General features: G+C 38.9%; 1 protein-coding gene across 1 annotated transcript in view; it reads right to left on the bottom strand.

Moving 5' to 3' along the window:
* Positions 1 to 1,614: 1,614 nt before the first annotated feature.
* LOC145774825 (uncharacterized) overlaps positions 1,615 to 19,443 on the bottom strand; it is a 39,390-nt gene continuing 21,561 nt past the window's right edge. Inside the window, exons 8-10 of the mRNA XM_082586148.1 lie at positions 9,530 to 9,721; positions 9,168 to 9,371; positions 1,615 to 1,826 (exon numbers count right to left, since the gene is read on the bottom strand). Coding sequence (XP_082442274.1) covers positions 1,725 to 1,826; positions 9,168 to 9,371; positions 9,530 to 9,721 — 498 coding nt within the window. The 3' untranslated portion in view covers positions 1,615 to 1,724. The remainder of the gene's footprint in view (positions 1,827 to 9,167; positions 9,372 to 9,529; positions 9,722 to 19,443) is intronic.

Below are 19,443 nucleotides of genomic sequence, written 5' to 3'. Positions count from 1 at the left end.
GCAAATTGTATAGTGATTTTAATTTGTGTAAATAATCGTGTAAACTTTCCAAGTAAAATATTTCAAAAAAAAATTTATTGCAAAATTCGATGCTGAACTCAAATATTTCCTGTGACGGTTGCCAAATAGTCGCATTTTATTAAACGAAATCTGATGGTAGTGATAGCAATTGAAGGCAGTTGTTTTGTCAGCTTATTAGTATTCAAAGCTTTATTACAACTAAAAGTTCATTTGAGTGCTGGGATGTTTTCTACATGCAAACTTTCTGAGTTCAGACAAAAGGTCGTGAGGTGTTTGCAATACAATGATGACATCATGTTGACTGCGGATATCTGCGCCAAACATTGATCTTTGTGAAAACGCATGTCACGTTATGAAGTATACTGTAGGCCTATAGAGATCGTCACAATAGTCAGAAACATGAAAATAATCATGAAAATCAATCATGATTTTTCCTGATGACTTATGTCTTGCCGAAGTTACTTGCTAATGCAACTTTATGTTGTAGTTTTTTATTTTTTTATTTGAAGACCCGGTAGAAAAAAATTAGCATAATTTTAGCGTGGTGTCGGCACGATTTCGCAGTGTCAGACGGAGTTTGTTGTTTAAAAATCAATGTCGGATGTTCCGGCTTGACCTCATAGTGATTTATAGAGCCGGAATCCAAAGGACGTTGGTATTCGTTTTGACAAGTCAGTCCATGGGATTTGCTGATTTGAAGAAGTGATGGTTGAAGTCGGACATTTTTGATTCAGTGCGCAACTTAATCTTTTTCGGTTCCCATAACACTGTTTAGGCCTACTGAATACGCTACGCAGTGCCGGTCTTTGGGGTGCGCAAACCGTGCGATCCCACAGGGCCCGCAATTTACTCAGAAAATGCAGTAATTTTTGTCTTCAACAAGTGAATTCAACAAGGGAATTAGCAACAAGAAAACATAGAGGTTCAACGGGTACAACCTATTTCGTCCCCTGAACATTTCGTACCCTGAAAAGATCAAGAAAAAACAACAAAGCCGAAGTCGCTGATCGGAGTTGCCGCAAACATTTCAAAACTTCTCTCGATCTTTTCAGGGGACGAAATAGGTCGAAATTTGATTTTTTTTTACTACGATTTCAGGGTACGAATTTTTCAGGGGACGAAATAGTTTTCATCCAGACTCAACATAGAGACATAGCTTTATTTCCGAAAAATGCTGAAGAAAGCATGATCTTATCCTTTTGCTATGCCACCGGACAGCACCATTTTACAGTAATATTTATACCCAAATTTTTGTTGAACATGCTCTCAGAATGCCCCAAATTCAAAGTAATTTGTCAAAATTTTCTGGGGGAGGCCCCCAGACCCCCGCCACTGGGTGTCGCTAGCCGACCGTCAAACCACACCCCCTCCACTTTCAAAATACCAAGCTACGCTACTGAATTAGATCATTGTCATTGGGGCCCGCAAAGCATATTCCGCCCAGGGCCCGAAATACCGTAAGACCGGCACTGCGCTACGTCTCATAAGACGCTACACTTTTCATGAACAAATTAATTGCGCAGTTAAAAAATTTCTTTTGCTCAAATAAAATCTGATTTGAAAATCCTTGCAACACAAAACACACACAACAAGCAGAAAACGAAAAACATGTTTTTTTTTTACTTTCCATTATTTTCAAAGTTTTGAAAGTTGCTGTAGTCTTTACATGAACCATGGCGATGAACACATCCGTTCAGCCTGGCTCATTGATGCAAGATCCAAAAGACCACTGCCAGCATAAGGAGAAGAGAATTTCCACCAAATCTGACGTGGTTCATTCCAGTTCCTGATGGTACAGTTTCGACCTAAGACATATTATTTAATTGGTTAATTAATAATTAGCCTATATAATGGCAATTCAGTCGAAGTCAAGTTGATAAAATTGCTACTATGTAGGTATGTCATGTTATGATTAAAATGATAGGCTAAATTGAAAATATAATATTTATAAAAAACACTTGCCTTCAATTTTTCAAATAACATGATACGTTCTACTGGTGAAAATTAAGCTAAGCTATCACAAGATGTATAAAGTAATAATCTGCTTTTATTGACAATCTGCTGTTATTTAACTAAATGCCTGGTGAACAGCCGCATTCAATTTCAAGACTATAAGAATACTTTTGAAAAATTCAAGCTCAAGAATTAAAAGCATTCATGCCAACACTGGTTCCATTCAATAAGCAGATTAATTCATATTAATAGGCATGGCCCACAAGAGGGGGGGACAACCGGTGCATTGCACCGGGGCCCGGTGAGTCCAAGGGGGCCCGACAAAATGTTTAAATTCACGCGATAAAAAGATTCATTTCAACAATTTTGCATAAAATATTGTTTTTATATTAATTCCGTATGATGAATGGGGCCCCCTTATGGGTAGCCTAGGCCCTTTTTTTAAAATTACAGAATTTTCAATTTTTTGAGTTTAGGGGGCCCGACAAAATGTTTAAATTTGTGTGTTAAGGTCAATTTTGCATAAACATTTTTTAATACTTTGAAGTTGATATTTCTTATATTGAAGTTGGTATTTCTTATTGTCATGAACAACAGCAATGCATTCATCCTAAGTTTGCTGCCCTAGTCTCTGCAGATTTCAAGGTCAGAAATGGTATTGTATGTTAATGTAAAGCTGTAAGGCAAGCACACATATGCAATGCTATGTCAGCCATGTCGGATAGTATTGCAATTTTTATCTTTGAAATGGCTGATTTTACCCACTTGTTGCCATGGTTACAATCAGGTGTTGCCAGAGTTAGGAAGGGTTAGAATTAGGAAAGGTTAGGGTTTTGATCTTTGCCCAGGACTAAAAAAAATATCCAAAATACAAGTTTTTGTTTTCAACAGCTATAAACTTTTCCTCAAATTAGGGCAGAATTCCATATCTGACAATGCTATTGAGGCTATATTTACACTATGTAGTGTTCTAGCATTTTACAGCATTTTATCTTTGTGTATAACTAGTGTGTAGGCTATCTGTGAATTTAAAGTTATATTTACAATAGTGCATTGTTTGTGAAATAATGGAGTGTTAATACTTTAACCTAATTTATCCTTTGTAAGAACACGCACCGCAAATTTTGCTTGTGATTGGTGAGATATCACGCGACATGTCGCGCTGGGGGCCCGGCAGCCACATCTGCACCGGGGCCCGGCAGCGAAATTTTTTTTCCACGAGATTTCTGTCTCATTGATTCTAGTCACTCTAAAAGTAAAATTTTCCGAAAGTGTTTTGAGAAATTGGTTGATTCAGATTGCGAAATAACTATTTGCCAATGAAATTGTGCAATGATAATAAAATATAACCTTTCCCTAAACCTACTTTTTTGAAAAGCTCTTGTGCACCGCAAAAATTATTTTAAAGAAAAAAAAAAGTTTGACTTCGACGGGCGTCGAACCCTCTTTCTGACGATGACTAGGCAAGGATGAAACCACTGAACCAACCGTGCCAAAGAGAAAACGCTGAATTCACACGGTTTTAATACAAACTTTTACCAAAATATGCAAATGAGACAAAAATCTCGTGGGAAAAAATATTTCGCGGCCCGGCAGGGCTCTTGGAGGCCCTGTTGATAGGTATTACCAGTGGCGTAGAGTGACCACTTTTCAGCGAACTTAAAGGTTAAGCGTATCGTCTACTTTTATTAAAACAAAACAAACAGCGGAGCCAACTCGGTTGAACGCATCCAGAGTTTTTTTAATACCGTACAAGTACAGTAGACTTAAACTTTCGTAAGAAGTGAACACCGAAAAAATAGTCCTACGCTACTAGGTATTATTCTGTCGTCGCTGTTAACTGCAATGATTTTTCAGCGATTGTAGCTTTTTCAATTTTATATTGTATTTACGAAGCAGCTATAGATTTTTATGGTCACGTTTTGTGCAGAAAAGAATATAATTTATACTATTTTAAACATTTTAAGTATGATCTGGTCAAGATTCGAGCCATCAAATCATCTAAAGTTCTAAACCAAAGTCTTAAACGATAATTTGGCATGGCAACGACTCGAAGATTTTGCAAACTGGCAGCAAAAGCAGCCAGTGTAATTTAACTGTAATATTGGAAACGTGCCCTTAAACTTTTAATTTATTTGAGAACTTGCCCTTTAAGTTTGTACCTTGTGTTTCACATTTTGCCTTACGCGTTTTCCATGACCTCTTGATTGGCCGCTGGTAAATACGCTTTCCTGACAGCGATGCGGCATTATTCTCCAACTCGAGTTCAACTAGTTGTCAAAGTCAATCGTTAGTGCCGCAGCTATGTGGGCGTGTACATTGCCAATTTATGTTTGAGATTCAAATAAAGTTATCTGTTCGTCTTTGGGAGTTCGTCCGAAATAGTCAGACGTAAAGGCGAGCGCGAAACATTACATGGTGTCAGATGGATTCGACGCAAGCAACGAAGAATGAAATGAACTTTCAACGAGGAAACGTCGCTGATAATTTTAAAAAATGGAGGCAGATGATCGAGTTGACGTTTAGTGGGCCTCTATCTGCGAAGTCAAATGTCGAAAAATGCAGCTACTTGCTACTGTACATTGGACAGGAGGGTCGTGACATATATAACACATGGACACTGACAGAAGACGAAAAGAAAAATCCTAAATCAATTCTGGACAAATTTGAGCAGTTCTGCGAGCCTAGAAAGAACATTACCGTTGAACGTCACAAGTTATTCACTCGAAGTCAAGGACTGGATGAACCATTCGATTCGTTTGTTACCGATCTCCGTTTGATGGCAGGTCGTTGTGAGCTTGGCAATCTACGTGATAGCCTGATACGTGATAATGTGGTGAGAGGCGTACGGTCTGACGATGTACGCAAAAGATTGTTACTAGAACTGAATCCAACGCTGGAACGTTGCATCGAAATTGTGCAAGGCGAGGAGATTTCCCAACAACAAATCACTCACGTGTTCCCTGAATCCTCACACGTCAATTACGCGAAGTTCTCCAGCCATCGTCGTCACTTCAAGTTAGAAGATCGAAGACAACAAAGAAGTGGACCGAACTGTTCCAAATGCGGGTATAAGCATGGGAGGAAATGTCCAGCAGAAGGAAAGAAATGCCACAACTGTGGACGGCCGAACCACTTTTTTTTCGTTTGTAGAAATCGACCAATTCATCAGCTAACAATCGAAGACAACAATGGTGAGTCATCATATTTTATTGGCTGCATAGACAAAAATGACTCCAACCCTGATGAAATGTTTGTAAATATCTTAATGGCTGACTACAATTTCAATGTGAAGTTTAAATTGGACTCTGGAGCTCAAGTTAACGTAATTCCAAAAAACGTGTATGAAAAGTTTTCTCACTTAAGTGAACTATCTCCTACCAACGCTACGCTAACTGCTTATGGAGGAACCATCATTCACCCACTTGGAAAAATATCCTTAAATTGCAAGTATAGAGACATCGTTCAAAACCACACATTTTACGTTGTAGATAGTCATTCACCGCCACTTTTTTGTCTAAAATCAAGTACTTCAATGGGTCTGATGAAAATTGTTTTACAAGTTGAACATCGCATGCCGAAAGTCGCTGATAGATATCAAGATTTGCTTAGAGAATATAACGATGTATTTGATGGCATTGGTTGTTTTCCTGAACCTTATAAAATCGTAATTGAGGAAAATGCCACTCCCGTTAGAATTCCACCTCGACGAATACCAATTGCCCTACAAGACAAAGTTAAAGCTGAATTAGATTCATTAGTTTCTCAAAAAATTGTTGAACCTGTGAACGAACACTCTGATTGGGTAAATTCTATTGCTATTACATGTAAAAAGAATGGCAAGTTGCGTTTATGCTTGGACCCGAGACCGTTAAACAAAGTTGTAAAGCGTCAGCACCACCAGTTACCTACGTTTGAAGACGTTGCTTGTAACATTTCTGGAGCTAAATATTTTTCAATTTTGGATGCCAGATCAGGCTACTGGCAAATACCTTTAGACGAAGAAAGTTCTAAACTTACAACATTTTCAACAAGCTTTGGAAATTACCGATTTTTACGACTACCGTTCGGTTTAAAGGTTTCACAAGATGTGTTTCAGAAGCGTATGGAAGAATCCCTGCAAGGAATTCCGAAGCAAGGCGTTATTATTGACGACATTTTGCTGTGGGCTGATACCGAAAAAGAAGCAGTCGAGAACTTGAAAACAACACTTGATCGATGCAGAAAAGTAGGTATAAAGCTAAACCTGGATAAATGCAAATTTGGTTTGTCCGAAGTATCTTACTATGGACATATTATTGGCGAAAATGGTATTAAACCAGACCCAAACAAAATCAATGCTATTACAAACATGAAGCCACCGAATTCAAAGAAAGAACTCCAAACTTTTTTGGGATTAATTAATTTTTTGAGAAAATTTGCACCACAGTTATCAGAGATTACAGCGCCATTGCGAAATCTCCTGAAGCAAGACACGTGGACGTGGAATTCAGAAAACGACGAGCAGTATCAACACGTGAAAGACTACATCACAAGGCAACCAGGTACAGTCTTACAATACTTTGAACCGAAAAAACCTGTGTGTATTCAAGTTGATGCCTCTAAAGATGGACTTGGTGCAGTGCTATTGCAACACAAAGGACCAATCGCTTATGCATCCCGCGCGCTCACATCTACTGAACAAAACTACTCTCAAATCGAAAAAGAAATGTTAGCCATCGTTTATGGTTGTGTTAAATTTCACCAGTATGTTTATGGCCGACATTTTACCATTCATTCTGATCACAAGCCTCTACAGTCCATTTTCAAGAAACCACTTTCAAGTGCGCCACCAAGGCTACAACGCATGATGATCAAAATTCAGCCGTATGACCTCAACGTCGAATTTCGACCTGGAAAATCTATATCGGTTGCAGACACGTTGTCTAGAAATCACCCTGAAGACGTTGGTGAGCCCCAATTTGATACAGACAGCCAAGTTTTAATGATAGCAGAATCGTTTCCTGTTCAGACTGACTGTTTAGAAAACATTAGAAGTGCAACAAAAAAAGACAGAACATCACAAATCTTAACAAAGTATCTATTGAACAATTGGCCCAAACATAAAAAGAGCCTTGATATCCATGCTTGTCCTTATTGGAAACTCAGATCCGAGTTATCTTTGCATAATGGTTTAATTTTGAGAGGTGAACGTATCGTTGTGCCATTTGCACTTCGTAAAGAAATGCTTGAAATGTTGCATGCTTGTCATTTAGGAATTGTGAAATGTACCCAAAAAGCCCGAGATCTGTTTTATTGGCCTGGTATGTCCTCTGATATTAATGATTTGATCTCTGTTTGTGACATTTGTAAACAATTGCAGTACAACAATCCCAAAGAGCCTTTAATTCCTCACGAACCACCCAGTAACCCATGGAAAATTGTTGGAGCAGATTTGTTTCACTGGAACAATGCGAACTATTTAATTGTCGTCGACTATTACAGTAGATTTTTTGAAACCGCTTTGTTAAATAGGACCACTAGTCAAAACGTAATTCATCACATGAAATCCTTCTTTTGCAAACATGGTATTCCAAAAACCCTCCGATCAGATAATGGCCCTCCATTTCACTCAAAAGAGTTTGCAAATTTTTGTGATAGTTGGAAAATTAATCATAAAACTTCCAGCCCATTATACCCACAGTCAAATGGGCTTGTAGAAAAGTTTGTTCAAACTGCTAAACGTTTATTAGACAAAGCCTTAAGCACCAACCGTGACCCTTATCTCAGTATTTTAGAATACAGGAACACACCCATTGGACCTGAAGGATCACCTGCTCAGTTGTTGATGGGGAGAAGATTGCGAGAACTAATACCAATGACAGAAGACCAATTACAGCCCGTCTCAGTTGACCCCGCTTTTGTGAAGAAACAATTTGTAAAACATCGTACTCGCAACAAAAGGTATTATGATCGCTCAAGTAGACCCATGAGACCTCTTGTTAATGGCCAAAATGTTCGCCACAGAGTTGGAAAAAAATGGGAGCCAGCTGTCGTAACCGGTCGTCACAATTCACCGCGATCCTATAATGTGCGTGATTCTTATGGCAACACCTACCGGAGAAACCGGAGATATTTAATTAATGTGGAGCCGACATTCAAATTTAATCCTTTGGTTCCTGATGCACATGTATTTGATCAATCTAACGACGAGCCCAATGCGCCACGCCAAAATAATATGCCAGCACCGTATATGACCCGTTCTGGCCGGGTAGTAAAGCCTCCTGAGAGATATGGTGTCTGTGCAACCTAAGTAGTAGTGCACATAGTGTGATAGTATCGTGGTACGTTTAGATTTCGTGTTGTGCAACGTGCTATAAGTTGTTCTTACTGTTCATCCAAGTTTTTTGAAAGTAAATTGTGTAGTAGATGTGATTTCGTTATTTCATGTGTATCTGGCAGTGTACCACTCTTCATAAGTTCATTTTAATCTGTTTGTGTATTGTGAAATAGTTTTCTTTCTTCAGACAAAGGGGGATGTAATATTGGAAACGTGCCCTTAAACTTTTAATTTATTTGAGAACTTGCCCTTTAAGTTTGTACCTTGTGTTTCACATTTTGCCTTACGCGTTTTCCATGACCTCTTGATTGGCCGCTGGTAAATACGCTTTCCTGACAGCGATGCGGCATTATTCTCCAACTCGAGTTCAACTAGTTGTCAAAGTCAATCGTTAGTGCCGCAGCTATGTGGGCGTGTACATTGCCAATTTATGTTTGAGATTCAAATAAAGTTATCTGTTCGTCTTTGGGAGTTCGTCCGAAATAGTCAGACGTAAAGGCGAGCGCGAAACATTACATTGTAGCGATTGTAGCTTTTTCAATTTTATATTGTATTTACGAAGCAGCTATAGATTTTTATGGTCACGTTTTGTGCAGAAAAGAATATAATTTATACTATTTTAAACATTTTAAGTATGATCTGGTCAAGATTCGAGCCATCAAATCATCTAAACCAAAGTCTTAAACGATAATTTGGCATGGCAACGACTCGAAGATTTTGCAAACTGGCAGCAAAAGCAGCCAGTGTAATTTAACAACGAAGCATGTGGTTGCGGGAAATTTCTTGTAGCGCAATCCAATTGGGATTGGGTAATCTGTCCTAAGACGAACTGCGCTCAAAGCAGGAGTTATTGAAACAGTTTTTTTTAACTTACCACACGGTCTGGACTTCCAGTGGCAGTCAGTTGGAGCCTCAGAGGAGATTCGCCAGTAGCTTTGATTGCAATGTAAAGTGGTCTTGATCCTAAGTTATTCTTCACACTTCGCTTTTGCTTGTCCTTTTGCTTAGGAGTGAACCGGCCCACACTAACAGGCGAGACACCGTCCTGATTATCATTGATCACAATGCCTGCACCTCCCTAAAAAAAGTAAATTGTTCAGAATCATAACATATATTATCAATTGTAACCGAAATAGCTTCATTATATTAGGCTAGAGAAAAGTCGTTTTATTTACTACAGTATTTTATTGTAGGCTATGGGTTTTTTTCTGTGTCGACCAAACATTGAAGATTTACCCCGCTCAGCGGGAAAGAGGTGTCGAAAATTACAGAGCTTGGCTTTGGAACGATTTCAGAGATGTAGACAGCGCCGGTGGATGAATTTGTTTTCATATCAAAATTAAGTGATACCGATCCACCAGCAAGCAATTGGGTTTGGCAGTAACCGGTGTTTCCTGGATCGAAAGTCATGTCCACAGGGCTGTCGTCCTGAACAAGATATTTGTTTGAGTTTTTCGTCGAGTTTCTGTTAAATTTTACATTTTAATGAACCACACAAACGCCAAAGATAAGCCGAGAAAACAGTGGATGAAAATAAAATACCTTACAAAAAAACAAGATTTTCAGAAATAAAAGCCCATAGGGTCTGCCTTCAAAAAACTACTTAATCATGTGTCATGGCTGATAGCTTTTTTGGGGTTCTCCTTCTTTCGTGTGAGACAGGCAGGCAACAAAGAAAGTTGCCCCCCTCCGAACATAAGTCCGGGGGATCCTTACAACGCAGAAGCTGGAATACGATATTTATTTCTCAGCATCTTTTGCTGCCTTTTGTTTTCTAGCTCCGCTCTTATGCATTCTCTTGGACATAACAAAGCACGCTTCAGCGTTTGAAACGATAAAAAATTAAACAACTAAATTCCGTGGCGTATCCTGGTGGGTTGAGCAAGGGAAACAACAAAACTCGTGGGGGTTTAGAACGTGCCGAAGGCACGCGTATTCCAGGGGGTCCGGAGAATGCCCCCCTAGAAAATTTTTTGCAAAATTAGCCTACACTCAAATAATGGATTATAGGCTAGTGTTTTCTGGAAACACTTTTAGCGTAATATTTGTATGAAATTTATTAGCAGATAAACAGCTATTAACTTATAAAAGGCAACTCTTGCTCACGGACGGGCAAAAACTGCGGCTAAAATTAGAAAATACCAAAACTCAGCTACACAAAAATTCAGCTAAACTACTCAGCTACACCTACCTTCTGCTGTAGTAGCTTAAGCCAGTATTCATTTCAATCAAGTCTAGCTTAGACCTCACATATCCTGTCTTATGCTAAAGTCTATCCAGCCAGGATAACAGTGTAGGCTAAAGCTAACATTAGGCTCAAAATTTTCCTTACGAGGTCGATATAACCCTAACAGCGCCTTAGATTTTCTCATTACGTACCCGTACAATACTCAACAGAGTAAGCGATTCAGAAACTACTTCCACAGATTAGTTAAAAGAAATGTAAAACGCTTAACTTGCACTGCTTTTTTTTTGTTTCTCACTTGTTTCTTCGTATAGCAAAAACGAGAGCAAGGGATGCGGTACGAATCTCTGCTTTCGTAAGTTTCCAATTTTTTTCAAAATTAAGCCCGAGCTGAAATCATACGGGAACATGAGTTAGAAGCTGTTTTAAGTCGTATTTAGGTAAAGAAATTGCGAAATCGTTTTACTGAAAAATATCATTTTCTCTTTTTTCAATTTTGACAGGGAAGCAATGCTTCCCTTTAGGATACGCTCCTGACTGAATTACTTGCCAGCTGCTGGTCACCAACTCGTCTGTAGCCTACACTAGTGATGCAAGCCGCGCCGTGCCGCGCTGCGTACGCGGCCGATTTTGACTTTTTCGCCGCGTGCCGCGCCGCGTGGAAAATTGAAATGACAAAGCCGCGCCGCTTGCCGCGTAAACTTTCAAGAAATTAAACTTTCGTAAATGTAAACTTTCAACTTTTCAAGAAAATCAGTTATGAAACTTCAAATTTAAATTGGAAACACAGATCAGGTTTTTTCCCTTTGGAAACCCTAAGCTGGAAAGCTATGCAAATGCAAATTGCAAATGGCTTGCAGTTGACAGGGTTTTGGGGCTGGCTTGTCAGGGAAGCTGTACGAATGTTTTTGGTTAATAGCCTAGCTGATAAGCTCAGCTCCCAGTTACCAGGCTATAGGCCTAGCGCAACTACCGCATTAGTTACTATAACAGTTAGCCCAGTGAGTTCAGGCTATAAGTTTTACTCTTGTGTGTGTAGTTCATATACCTAGCCACTGACATTAAAATTGCATTATTGCTTACAAAAAGTGTTCAAAAGTCCTGATACTGGATCCAGGAACATTGTATTTGTCTTTGTTTGTATTATGTCGTAGAACTTAGATGCATTGCTGATAAGAGAATATAATCTGGTTAGCCTAGCCAATTAATGCACAACTGTACTGGTACCGTACCGTAGGTGACCAGTTATATGCCATGGGTGCTTTTTGCTACAATTGACTTTCTAAAAATTAACGCGTTAAAATATTCTTTAAAATTTTTGTAATTTGCGGTGTGCGGTGCGGTGCAGTGTCAAAGTTCCGGATAAATTGCGGTGTGCGGTGCGGTGCGCGGATAGATGAGTCAGTTGCGGTGCGGTGTGCGGATAGAAATTTTGGGTTCGCTGCATCTCTAGCCTACACCGTCTGAAGTAGAAGCGAAGAGCAATGAAAAATCGATTGTTAAGCAATAACTCCAATAATGACAGATTTTATTTTGATTCTTTAATGAGAAAAGCGAAATTACTACTCCCCCTTTCACCGTGTTGTTGTTAGCTCTTACCACAGCTAGTAGAAGGCAGATCACGGTTGAAAGAGCTTTGTAGCGCAAACAGCAGAATTGGCTTGTTTTAGCTTGTTGGTGGTGGTCTTTGAAAAGTTCTTTAATTTGATGAATATTTCCGCACAGTCGCAGCACAGCGGTTAGGATCATTCGGCACCGCCCGAACATTTTAGGGGCCCTCATTCCTTGCGGGGCCCCCTGCCCCCTCCGGTCGGAGGGTACGGAGGGCGCTTGCTACGCCTCTGGCGACAAGATTGTTCAGATTTGAGGGCAGATGATGAACAGCCAGGTGATTGTAGCTTCGTCCAGTAGGCCTACTGCTATGTTATGCATCAGGGGCGACTCGTCCTAATAGACTGCAAAGTATGCAGCCTACCGTTATAAATTAGATTAATGAATATAGTTCTATTTTCTGGTCAATAGATCAATAATATACCAATCTTAAAATTTATAAAAAAGAAGAGGTGTACCAGCAAACTTTTATTATATTGGCCAATGATACAAGAAAAGGATTCACAAAGGATACAAAGTGATATGGATAAATCAATAACTGAATAAAAAAAATATCAGTAACCTCTCAAGTAGGCCAGACGTAGCTTCACACAAAAAGACAATTTCATGACTTTTTTTTTTTTTTATTAGTTTAACGAAAATTTCTAAAAAAAACATTGTTAAATGCAGGCAATGGCCAATGTTTCATTCTTATGGATCTCTTCAGCGCAGTGAAATGAGAGTAGAGAGTTCTCTTGAGTTGCTTCAAAGTTTCGGATGAGATGATGGTTTTTAAAAATGATTAATAAGCCCATTAAGAATCAATATCGTTATTTAATTTCGGATCTCAGCGAAACTCAATTTTTCCGCCAATTAGAAGGTGAGATTTTTTTGAGAAAGTTGTGCTAAGAAATGGTTTAAATTTGTTAAAAAATAAAAACTTGAAAAAAGGCAGGAATTTGTCACTATAAGCTAGATTGCTGGAACATAACAATCATCTTAGATAGATCTAAAAAATACAAAAAATTAGATACTAGCGGCACAAATATGTATTAAAATTCAAAGAAAAAGAAAGGGTGTACTAGCAAATATCTATTGGATTGACCCATGATATAAAAAAAGGATCCGCAGCAGAGAACACAAACTGATATGCATATATCAATAAGTTTTCGGCTTGTCATACAGCTTTTTTCAAGCCTATAAGAAAAATATATTTTTTTGTTTACATTTCGTGATGGTGCAGGCTCATATCTTGCCCCGATTGTTTTCAACGGTTTTCATCGCATACTTCATCTTTATCCAATCTTGTCTGCTTCATTTTTCACTTGTTTTCCATGTTCTTTTTACATGTCTCCATCCCCTTACAAACCTCACACCATTCTGAGAAAATTGCAGAAACCTTAATCGTAACTCTTCACTAAGTCCTGCCTTTTATTATACTTCCCTTTATTCCTTCCCTTTATTACACTGCCTTTTATTACACTTCCCACAAACAAAACAAAATCTTGTTACAGCTGTTGTTGCATCTTGCATGTGGGCTACCCACTTTTTACACTCTTTGCATTTCATTGAATTCTGCATCACTATTTTACCACGTGTTGTACATCGTACATGGATCCACTTTGTTCTCAACAACTGCTTCTTCTGCTCCTTTTACTATCGCTTTTATATTATTTTTCAAGATTTACTTATATATGCTTGATCTAGAATGCTTTCATCTATTTTTTACAGTTTTTTGCAATCCCTCCATTCTATTGTAGCCTATATTTGCCAAGACAAGGTCATCTGCATATAAAATTTCATTTCGTCCGCCATCCCCTCAGGGCCGGATTTAGCTGATGGGGGCTCGGGGCACTTTTAGATCGGGAGGCCCCGTGCAAAAAAAATTTTCGCGCCTACGGCGCGAAAAACCGTTACTACGTCTGCAGTTCATAAATTGTGTGCTACGCTAAACAATTATGAATTTGAGGTCATACAAGGCAAATTAAGTCATATTAATCATAAACAGTAGCCTACAATAACACGAATAAAACAATGAAATCGACAAACCAAAGAATATCTACATAATCTAACTAGTAGGCGTAGGTTAACACACAGCTGACGAGAACGCTACATCTATGTCCAACTGATCAACAAAAATGCATCCATGGATAAGAGAGCGCACATTAGTTTCAGAAACTTAGTAGCCTATGTAGGATGGAATTGGTGTCCATTATACAGTACAAAAAAGATAAGCTTTTTAAAGCAGTGAGTGATGTTGGTCAAAGTAAACAAAACAATCAAACTATGAAACCAGTCAAGTGTTCACTGTTCAGTTACTGTTACTGTAGACTAGAGACAGTATCACTAGATATAGGCTAAGATGCATTACGTTAAGGCAGATTTAACTTGCACTTTACACAGTTTACTACTAATGAACACTGCGCAAAGGGGAAAATAAATAACAATCAAGTTATTTGTATTATGAAACTTCACAACTATAAAAAGCAAACAACAATAAAACACAGCTTTCTGAAATCAGTGAAACTCAATAAAATTGTTTGCTGCATATAATTTTTATAGTCTGAAACAACTAGGCTACTGCAATTACTGTGCAATGTAGCCTACTAAGCAAGTGAAATTAGGAATTCTGTCACACATCCCATTTTACTGCACCTGCAAAATATCTAAAAACACTCTTTCTTTCTACATTTAGCATCCACAAAATCTCTGATTAATTCATTAAATTCCACCATTTTAAGGACACTGCTTTCAATATTCAGTAGGCACAGAGAACTTAGCCTTTCATGACTCATTGTGCTTCTCAGGTGATTTTTTATCAGTGCCAATTTGCTGAAAGATCTTTCACCAGAACAGCTTGTTACCATCATACTTAAGTAAATTCTAAGGGCAATGTTAACACCTGGAAATGTATCACATAAACCTTCATCATGCAACAAACTGCTTGCTGCAAAGGGGCAAGGCATGACCTGAGCTTGGCAAAAGCTGCAAATTGAACAGCTTCTTCAACAAAGACACTGGTAAGGTCTCCCGGATAAAAGCTTATTAGTTTCTTTGCCTCACTTTTTATCTCTGGAACACTCAGATTGCATAAGTTAACTAGTACGTTGAACCTATCATGCACCACTTGGTACGCTGCTCTGCGCTGTTTTAAAGCAACAGAGAGCTGATCTAAAATAACATTGAAAACTTCACATCTGAATTTTTCTCTTGGTGTAAAAACAACCTCTTCTGAGGTTGTTGATGCTTCTTCATCGAACCGCTTGTTCCTTGTTTTCTGTCTGTTTCTGCCTGATCTATACACCATACTGGTACATAAGTTTCCAGCAACCTTTTCCAACTCATCAAACCTATCTCGGATGGATTGTACAAATTTTTCAAGAGAGTCTATCAAATCCACCACTACTTTCAGGTCAACATTAACATCTTGGAGTGCTTTATTGGTGCTGTTGAAACGTACAAGGACTATGTTCCACAAATTAGCTAGCAGAGCAATTTCCAGACAGTCCATTTTGTCCCTCAATGAACAAGCTTCATGTCTTGCTTCTGGCTTTTGTTCCAGGTTATTTTTAATATTCTCAAGAGCATTTTTAATGGAGTTGTATCCATTCACAAGGGCTGTAGTAGCATCAGCTCTTGCTGACCAACGAGTAGCTGACAGTGGTTTAACCGATAGTGCACTTTCATTTCCTTCTAGAGACTTAACCCAACACCTCCCATCTCTTCGTTGACGCAGAGAAAAATGTGTACAAGCTCTGGATAAAGCCAAAGTAAGACACTGCCTCAACACAGCATGATGCAGCAGCCTGCCCTACAAGATTTAGGGAATGTGCAGCACACGGGATAAAAATGGCTTTTGAGTTCTTGTTTTTAAGCCTTGGCTGCAAAACTGCATAGCCGCCAGACATATTGCTAGCATTATCATAAGATTGTCCTCGACAATCATCAAAACTGATTTCTTCTCTTTCGAGAAACTCTAGAAGAGATGAAGACAGAACTTCAGCTTTGTGAGAGCCAGTCTGCAAAAAGGTTAAAAATCTTTCTACTGGTTTACCTGAAACCACGTAACGTACAATGACGGTTAACTGGTCAACATGTGCTAAATCTGGTGTTGAATCCACTGAAACTGAAAAATACTTTCCAGCTTTGAGTTCTGCCACAATGTATTTTCTAACCTTTTTTGCTATCAACAAAATAAATTCTTCAAAAATGGTTGATGACAAATAGGACTGCCTACCACTTCCACAATTGCCATACTTCTTAATATGACCCATAAGGAATGGATCAAACTGTGCAATAAGTTCGACGATTCCTAAAAAGTTGCCATTGTACTTGGATCCTATTTTCTCATCATCACCCCTAAATGCCAAGCCTCTCTCACTTAAAAAAAGTATGACAGCCACAACACGGTGAAGCACTTCATACCAATATTTCCTGTTTTCTTGCTCTTCTTTTTCTAACTGCTTGTCAACATGGGAAGAAGCGCTACATCGAAGGGTGAACTTTAGCACACTTTTTCTGTGTCGTTGACCTTTTTCATGGCATTTCATTTTTTCCTCTGCTTTTTTCCAGTTTCTAAAACCATCCTTTTTTGAAAATTTGTCCTGGTTGGTACGCATTAAAGTACAGTAAAAACAATAGACAGCCCCTTTTGATGTGCTGTGAAGGAGCCATTTTCTTAAATTTGGTTCACCATTGTCATGTGTAGAAAAAAACATGGTGTTTTTAAAATATCGATAACTTTGACCTGATTCATAGTAACGGCTGGATTCAGGATAAGAATCAAAGTCATTTTTGTTTTGACATACTGGTGTGATGGCAGTTGACCAATGGAATACACACTTTTCTGTGACAGGAAACCACATAGCTGGATCAGGATCGTACCGTGAGACTTCACTATCCTGATCAGGAAAAGTATCTGCAGAAGGGGTGCCACTATATTGCAAATCACCACTATCTTCACCTTGTTTTGTTAAGTCACCTTGGTTGTCTGCAAATGTACTTGAGGATGTGGATGCGGTTTCAGGAATATGCACTTCAAGTTCAAACTGTTCAGTACTGGTACCAGTATCTTGTATGTTTTGCAGAGAGAAAAAATCTGTGAGACGTTTTGTCTTTGCAACAATTGCAGCATTTTTTTCACTTGATTCCTTGGAAATTTTTCTTTTCTGAGCTCCTGAAAGCTGAATTTTCCGTGGCATACTCAAGGTCAGGGCCGGATTAAGACGAAACTGGGCCTGATGCTGCAGCGCAAAAACAGGCCTATTTTTTCTAGGCATTGGTACATATGCATTCGACACTCTGACTCCACCGTACACGCGTAATCAGACCGACCAAAGAGCCTTTATTGCTTTCGACGCAGTCAGCCAAATTTTAATGAACATGAACAATAATAACGACGTGTTATCGTAAAAACTCGAGAGTAACATCAGGCTATGTAACACCAACACAATTCAATACCAATATTGCCTGAAAAGCGGAGTTAATGAAGAAAAGGCTAATCCAGATCAACTTAACGTTGGCATATTGTCAATGCTGCGCTAGTGCTGCTTACTTATACTACTGTTTTTCGAGCCTTAGCAAGCGCGAAATCTTCGATCATGTCAGTGCAGTCAAGGCTGCTCAGCACCTCATGTTCAATGCTCATAAGCGCCAGCATGTTTAGCCTTTCCTCCCTCATCGAGGACCGCAGCTCTCCTTTGACTATTCCCAGTTTTGAGAAGCTCCGCTCGCCGGAGGCATTAGACACCATCAAGCACAGATAGATGCGCAAAGCAATCTCGACGTTTGGAAATGTTTGAGAAAGGTTCAACGACGACAAAAGCTTGTACATGGTAAGCTCTGCTGACTCGTTCACACTCACCGATTTCTGGGTGCGCATAAATGCAGCAAACTGTATGAGCTCAGCCACCAGCGTGTTTTCCAAGTCATCTGGATACGAGGAAACGAGATTTTGAGCTTTATTCTCGATCTGCTTTATGCTCAATGACGTTAGCTCCGAAAGAAATCACGGTGTTAGCTTGTGAACCGGCAATGAAACAACATTGAACTCAACAATAATGATTGCTAACTTGGAGCTTGGTTTTACAATAGTTCCGGGTAGTGAATAATCGTCACGGCCCTAATGTTTGGTGTGCTCCCAAATTCTGCCAAATGACGTTATGAAACCTTCTAAAGTTGTTCGTCACTTTCATTCAAAGCACAACAATCTTGAAGGCAAGCCACTTGAATATTTTGGACGAATATTCTCTGATATGAACGATTAAAAAAAGCAAATGAAAAGATGACGACTACCGAAAAATCCTTTCTTCATGAATCCTATCTAGTTTCTCTACGAATAGTTAAAACCAAAAAAAGCATACACGATTGGGGAAGAGTTAATAAAGCCGTGCATCTTATCTGCGGCTGAAGTAATGAAGGGCCCTGAAACAGCTTAAAAAGTGTTATAATTTTTCATCTTAAATAAGTAGTCTATGCCAAAATCTTGCTTTATCTTACGTGCCTAGGCGTAACACTGTGCCTAGGCGTGCGAAAGTCGGACTACAAATTTCATAATAAGAATTATTTGTGGGTTAATTAAGCAAAGGAAAACTGTTCAACGTCCGGAAAATTCACGTCTGTTTTCGTCTGGGCCTATTTCAGGAATGGGCCTAATGCTGCAGCATCAATAGCATCCACCTTAATCCTGCACTGCTCAAGGTTAAAATATATACTCTCTAAACAAAAACGATATAAAGCTTGAGTGATAAAAAAAAACTAGAAAAAGTGCTATCATATTTGTAACCACCACAGGTTGAGTTATTGATTCCATTTGGCTACCAATAGTAGCTATGCGGACCGCACATACATTAAACAGAGAGAATGCAATAAAGGAGACCCAACACACTGCAGAATCGAGAAAATTAACAGGGTTTAGGTCCACTGAGACCAGAGAGCTTGCAGGGCGTGGAATAGGAGGGCTAGTTATTAGTTAAGCACCATCCAAAGTTACAAATTTATGAACTGAGCTCTAGTAATGGAGTAGGCCAGCATAGGGTTACCAAACGAAAATGATATATGATTTATTAAGCAGTAGCACCAGCAGTCATTTCAGTTCCCACGAATCCAGCAGGCAATTACATCTGCATTAATCTATCAGTAGGCTAGAAATCCGATATCAATCAGTTATTGATCTCTTATTCAAATAGAAATATAAACATTAGATGAAGAGTGTAGGCTACTTACATACTGTATAACTTCCACAATAATAAACATTTAAACCCCCAAAAAGCTGCGTTCGAATCTTCCGCCTCGCCATCAAAAATCAACCTCATGGCGATGACAACATCCGGGAATTTGCATAAAGCTTATTTTGGGAAGGGCAACGCAGTCGACC

This window comes from Aplidium turbinatum, chromosome 7 (genome assembly GCF_918807975.1).
Source record: "Aplidium turbinatum chromosome 7, kaAplTurb1.1, whole genome shotgun sequence".
NCBI classification, from domain to species: Eukaryota; Metazoa; Chordata; class Ascidiacea; order Aplousobranchia; family Polyclinidae; genus Aplidium; species Aplidium turbinatum.
The sequence above is the reverse complement of the archived record's forward strand: the minus strand, read 5'-3'. Positions and strand labels throughout refer to the sequence as shown.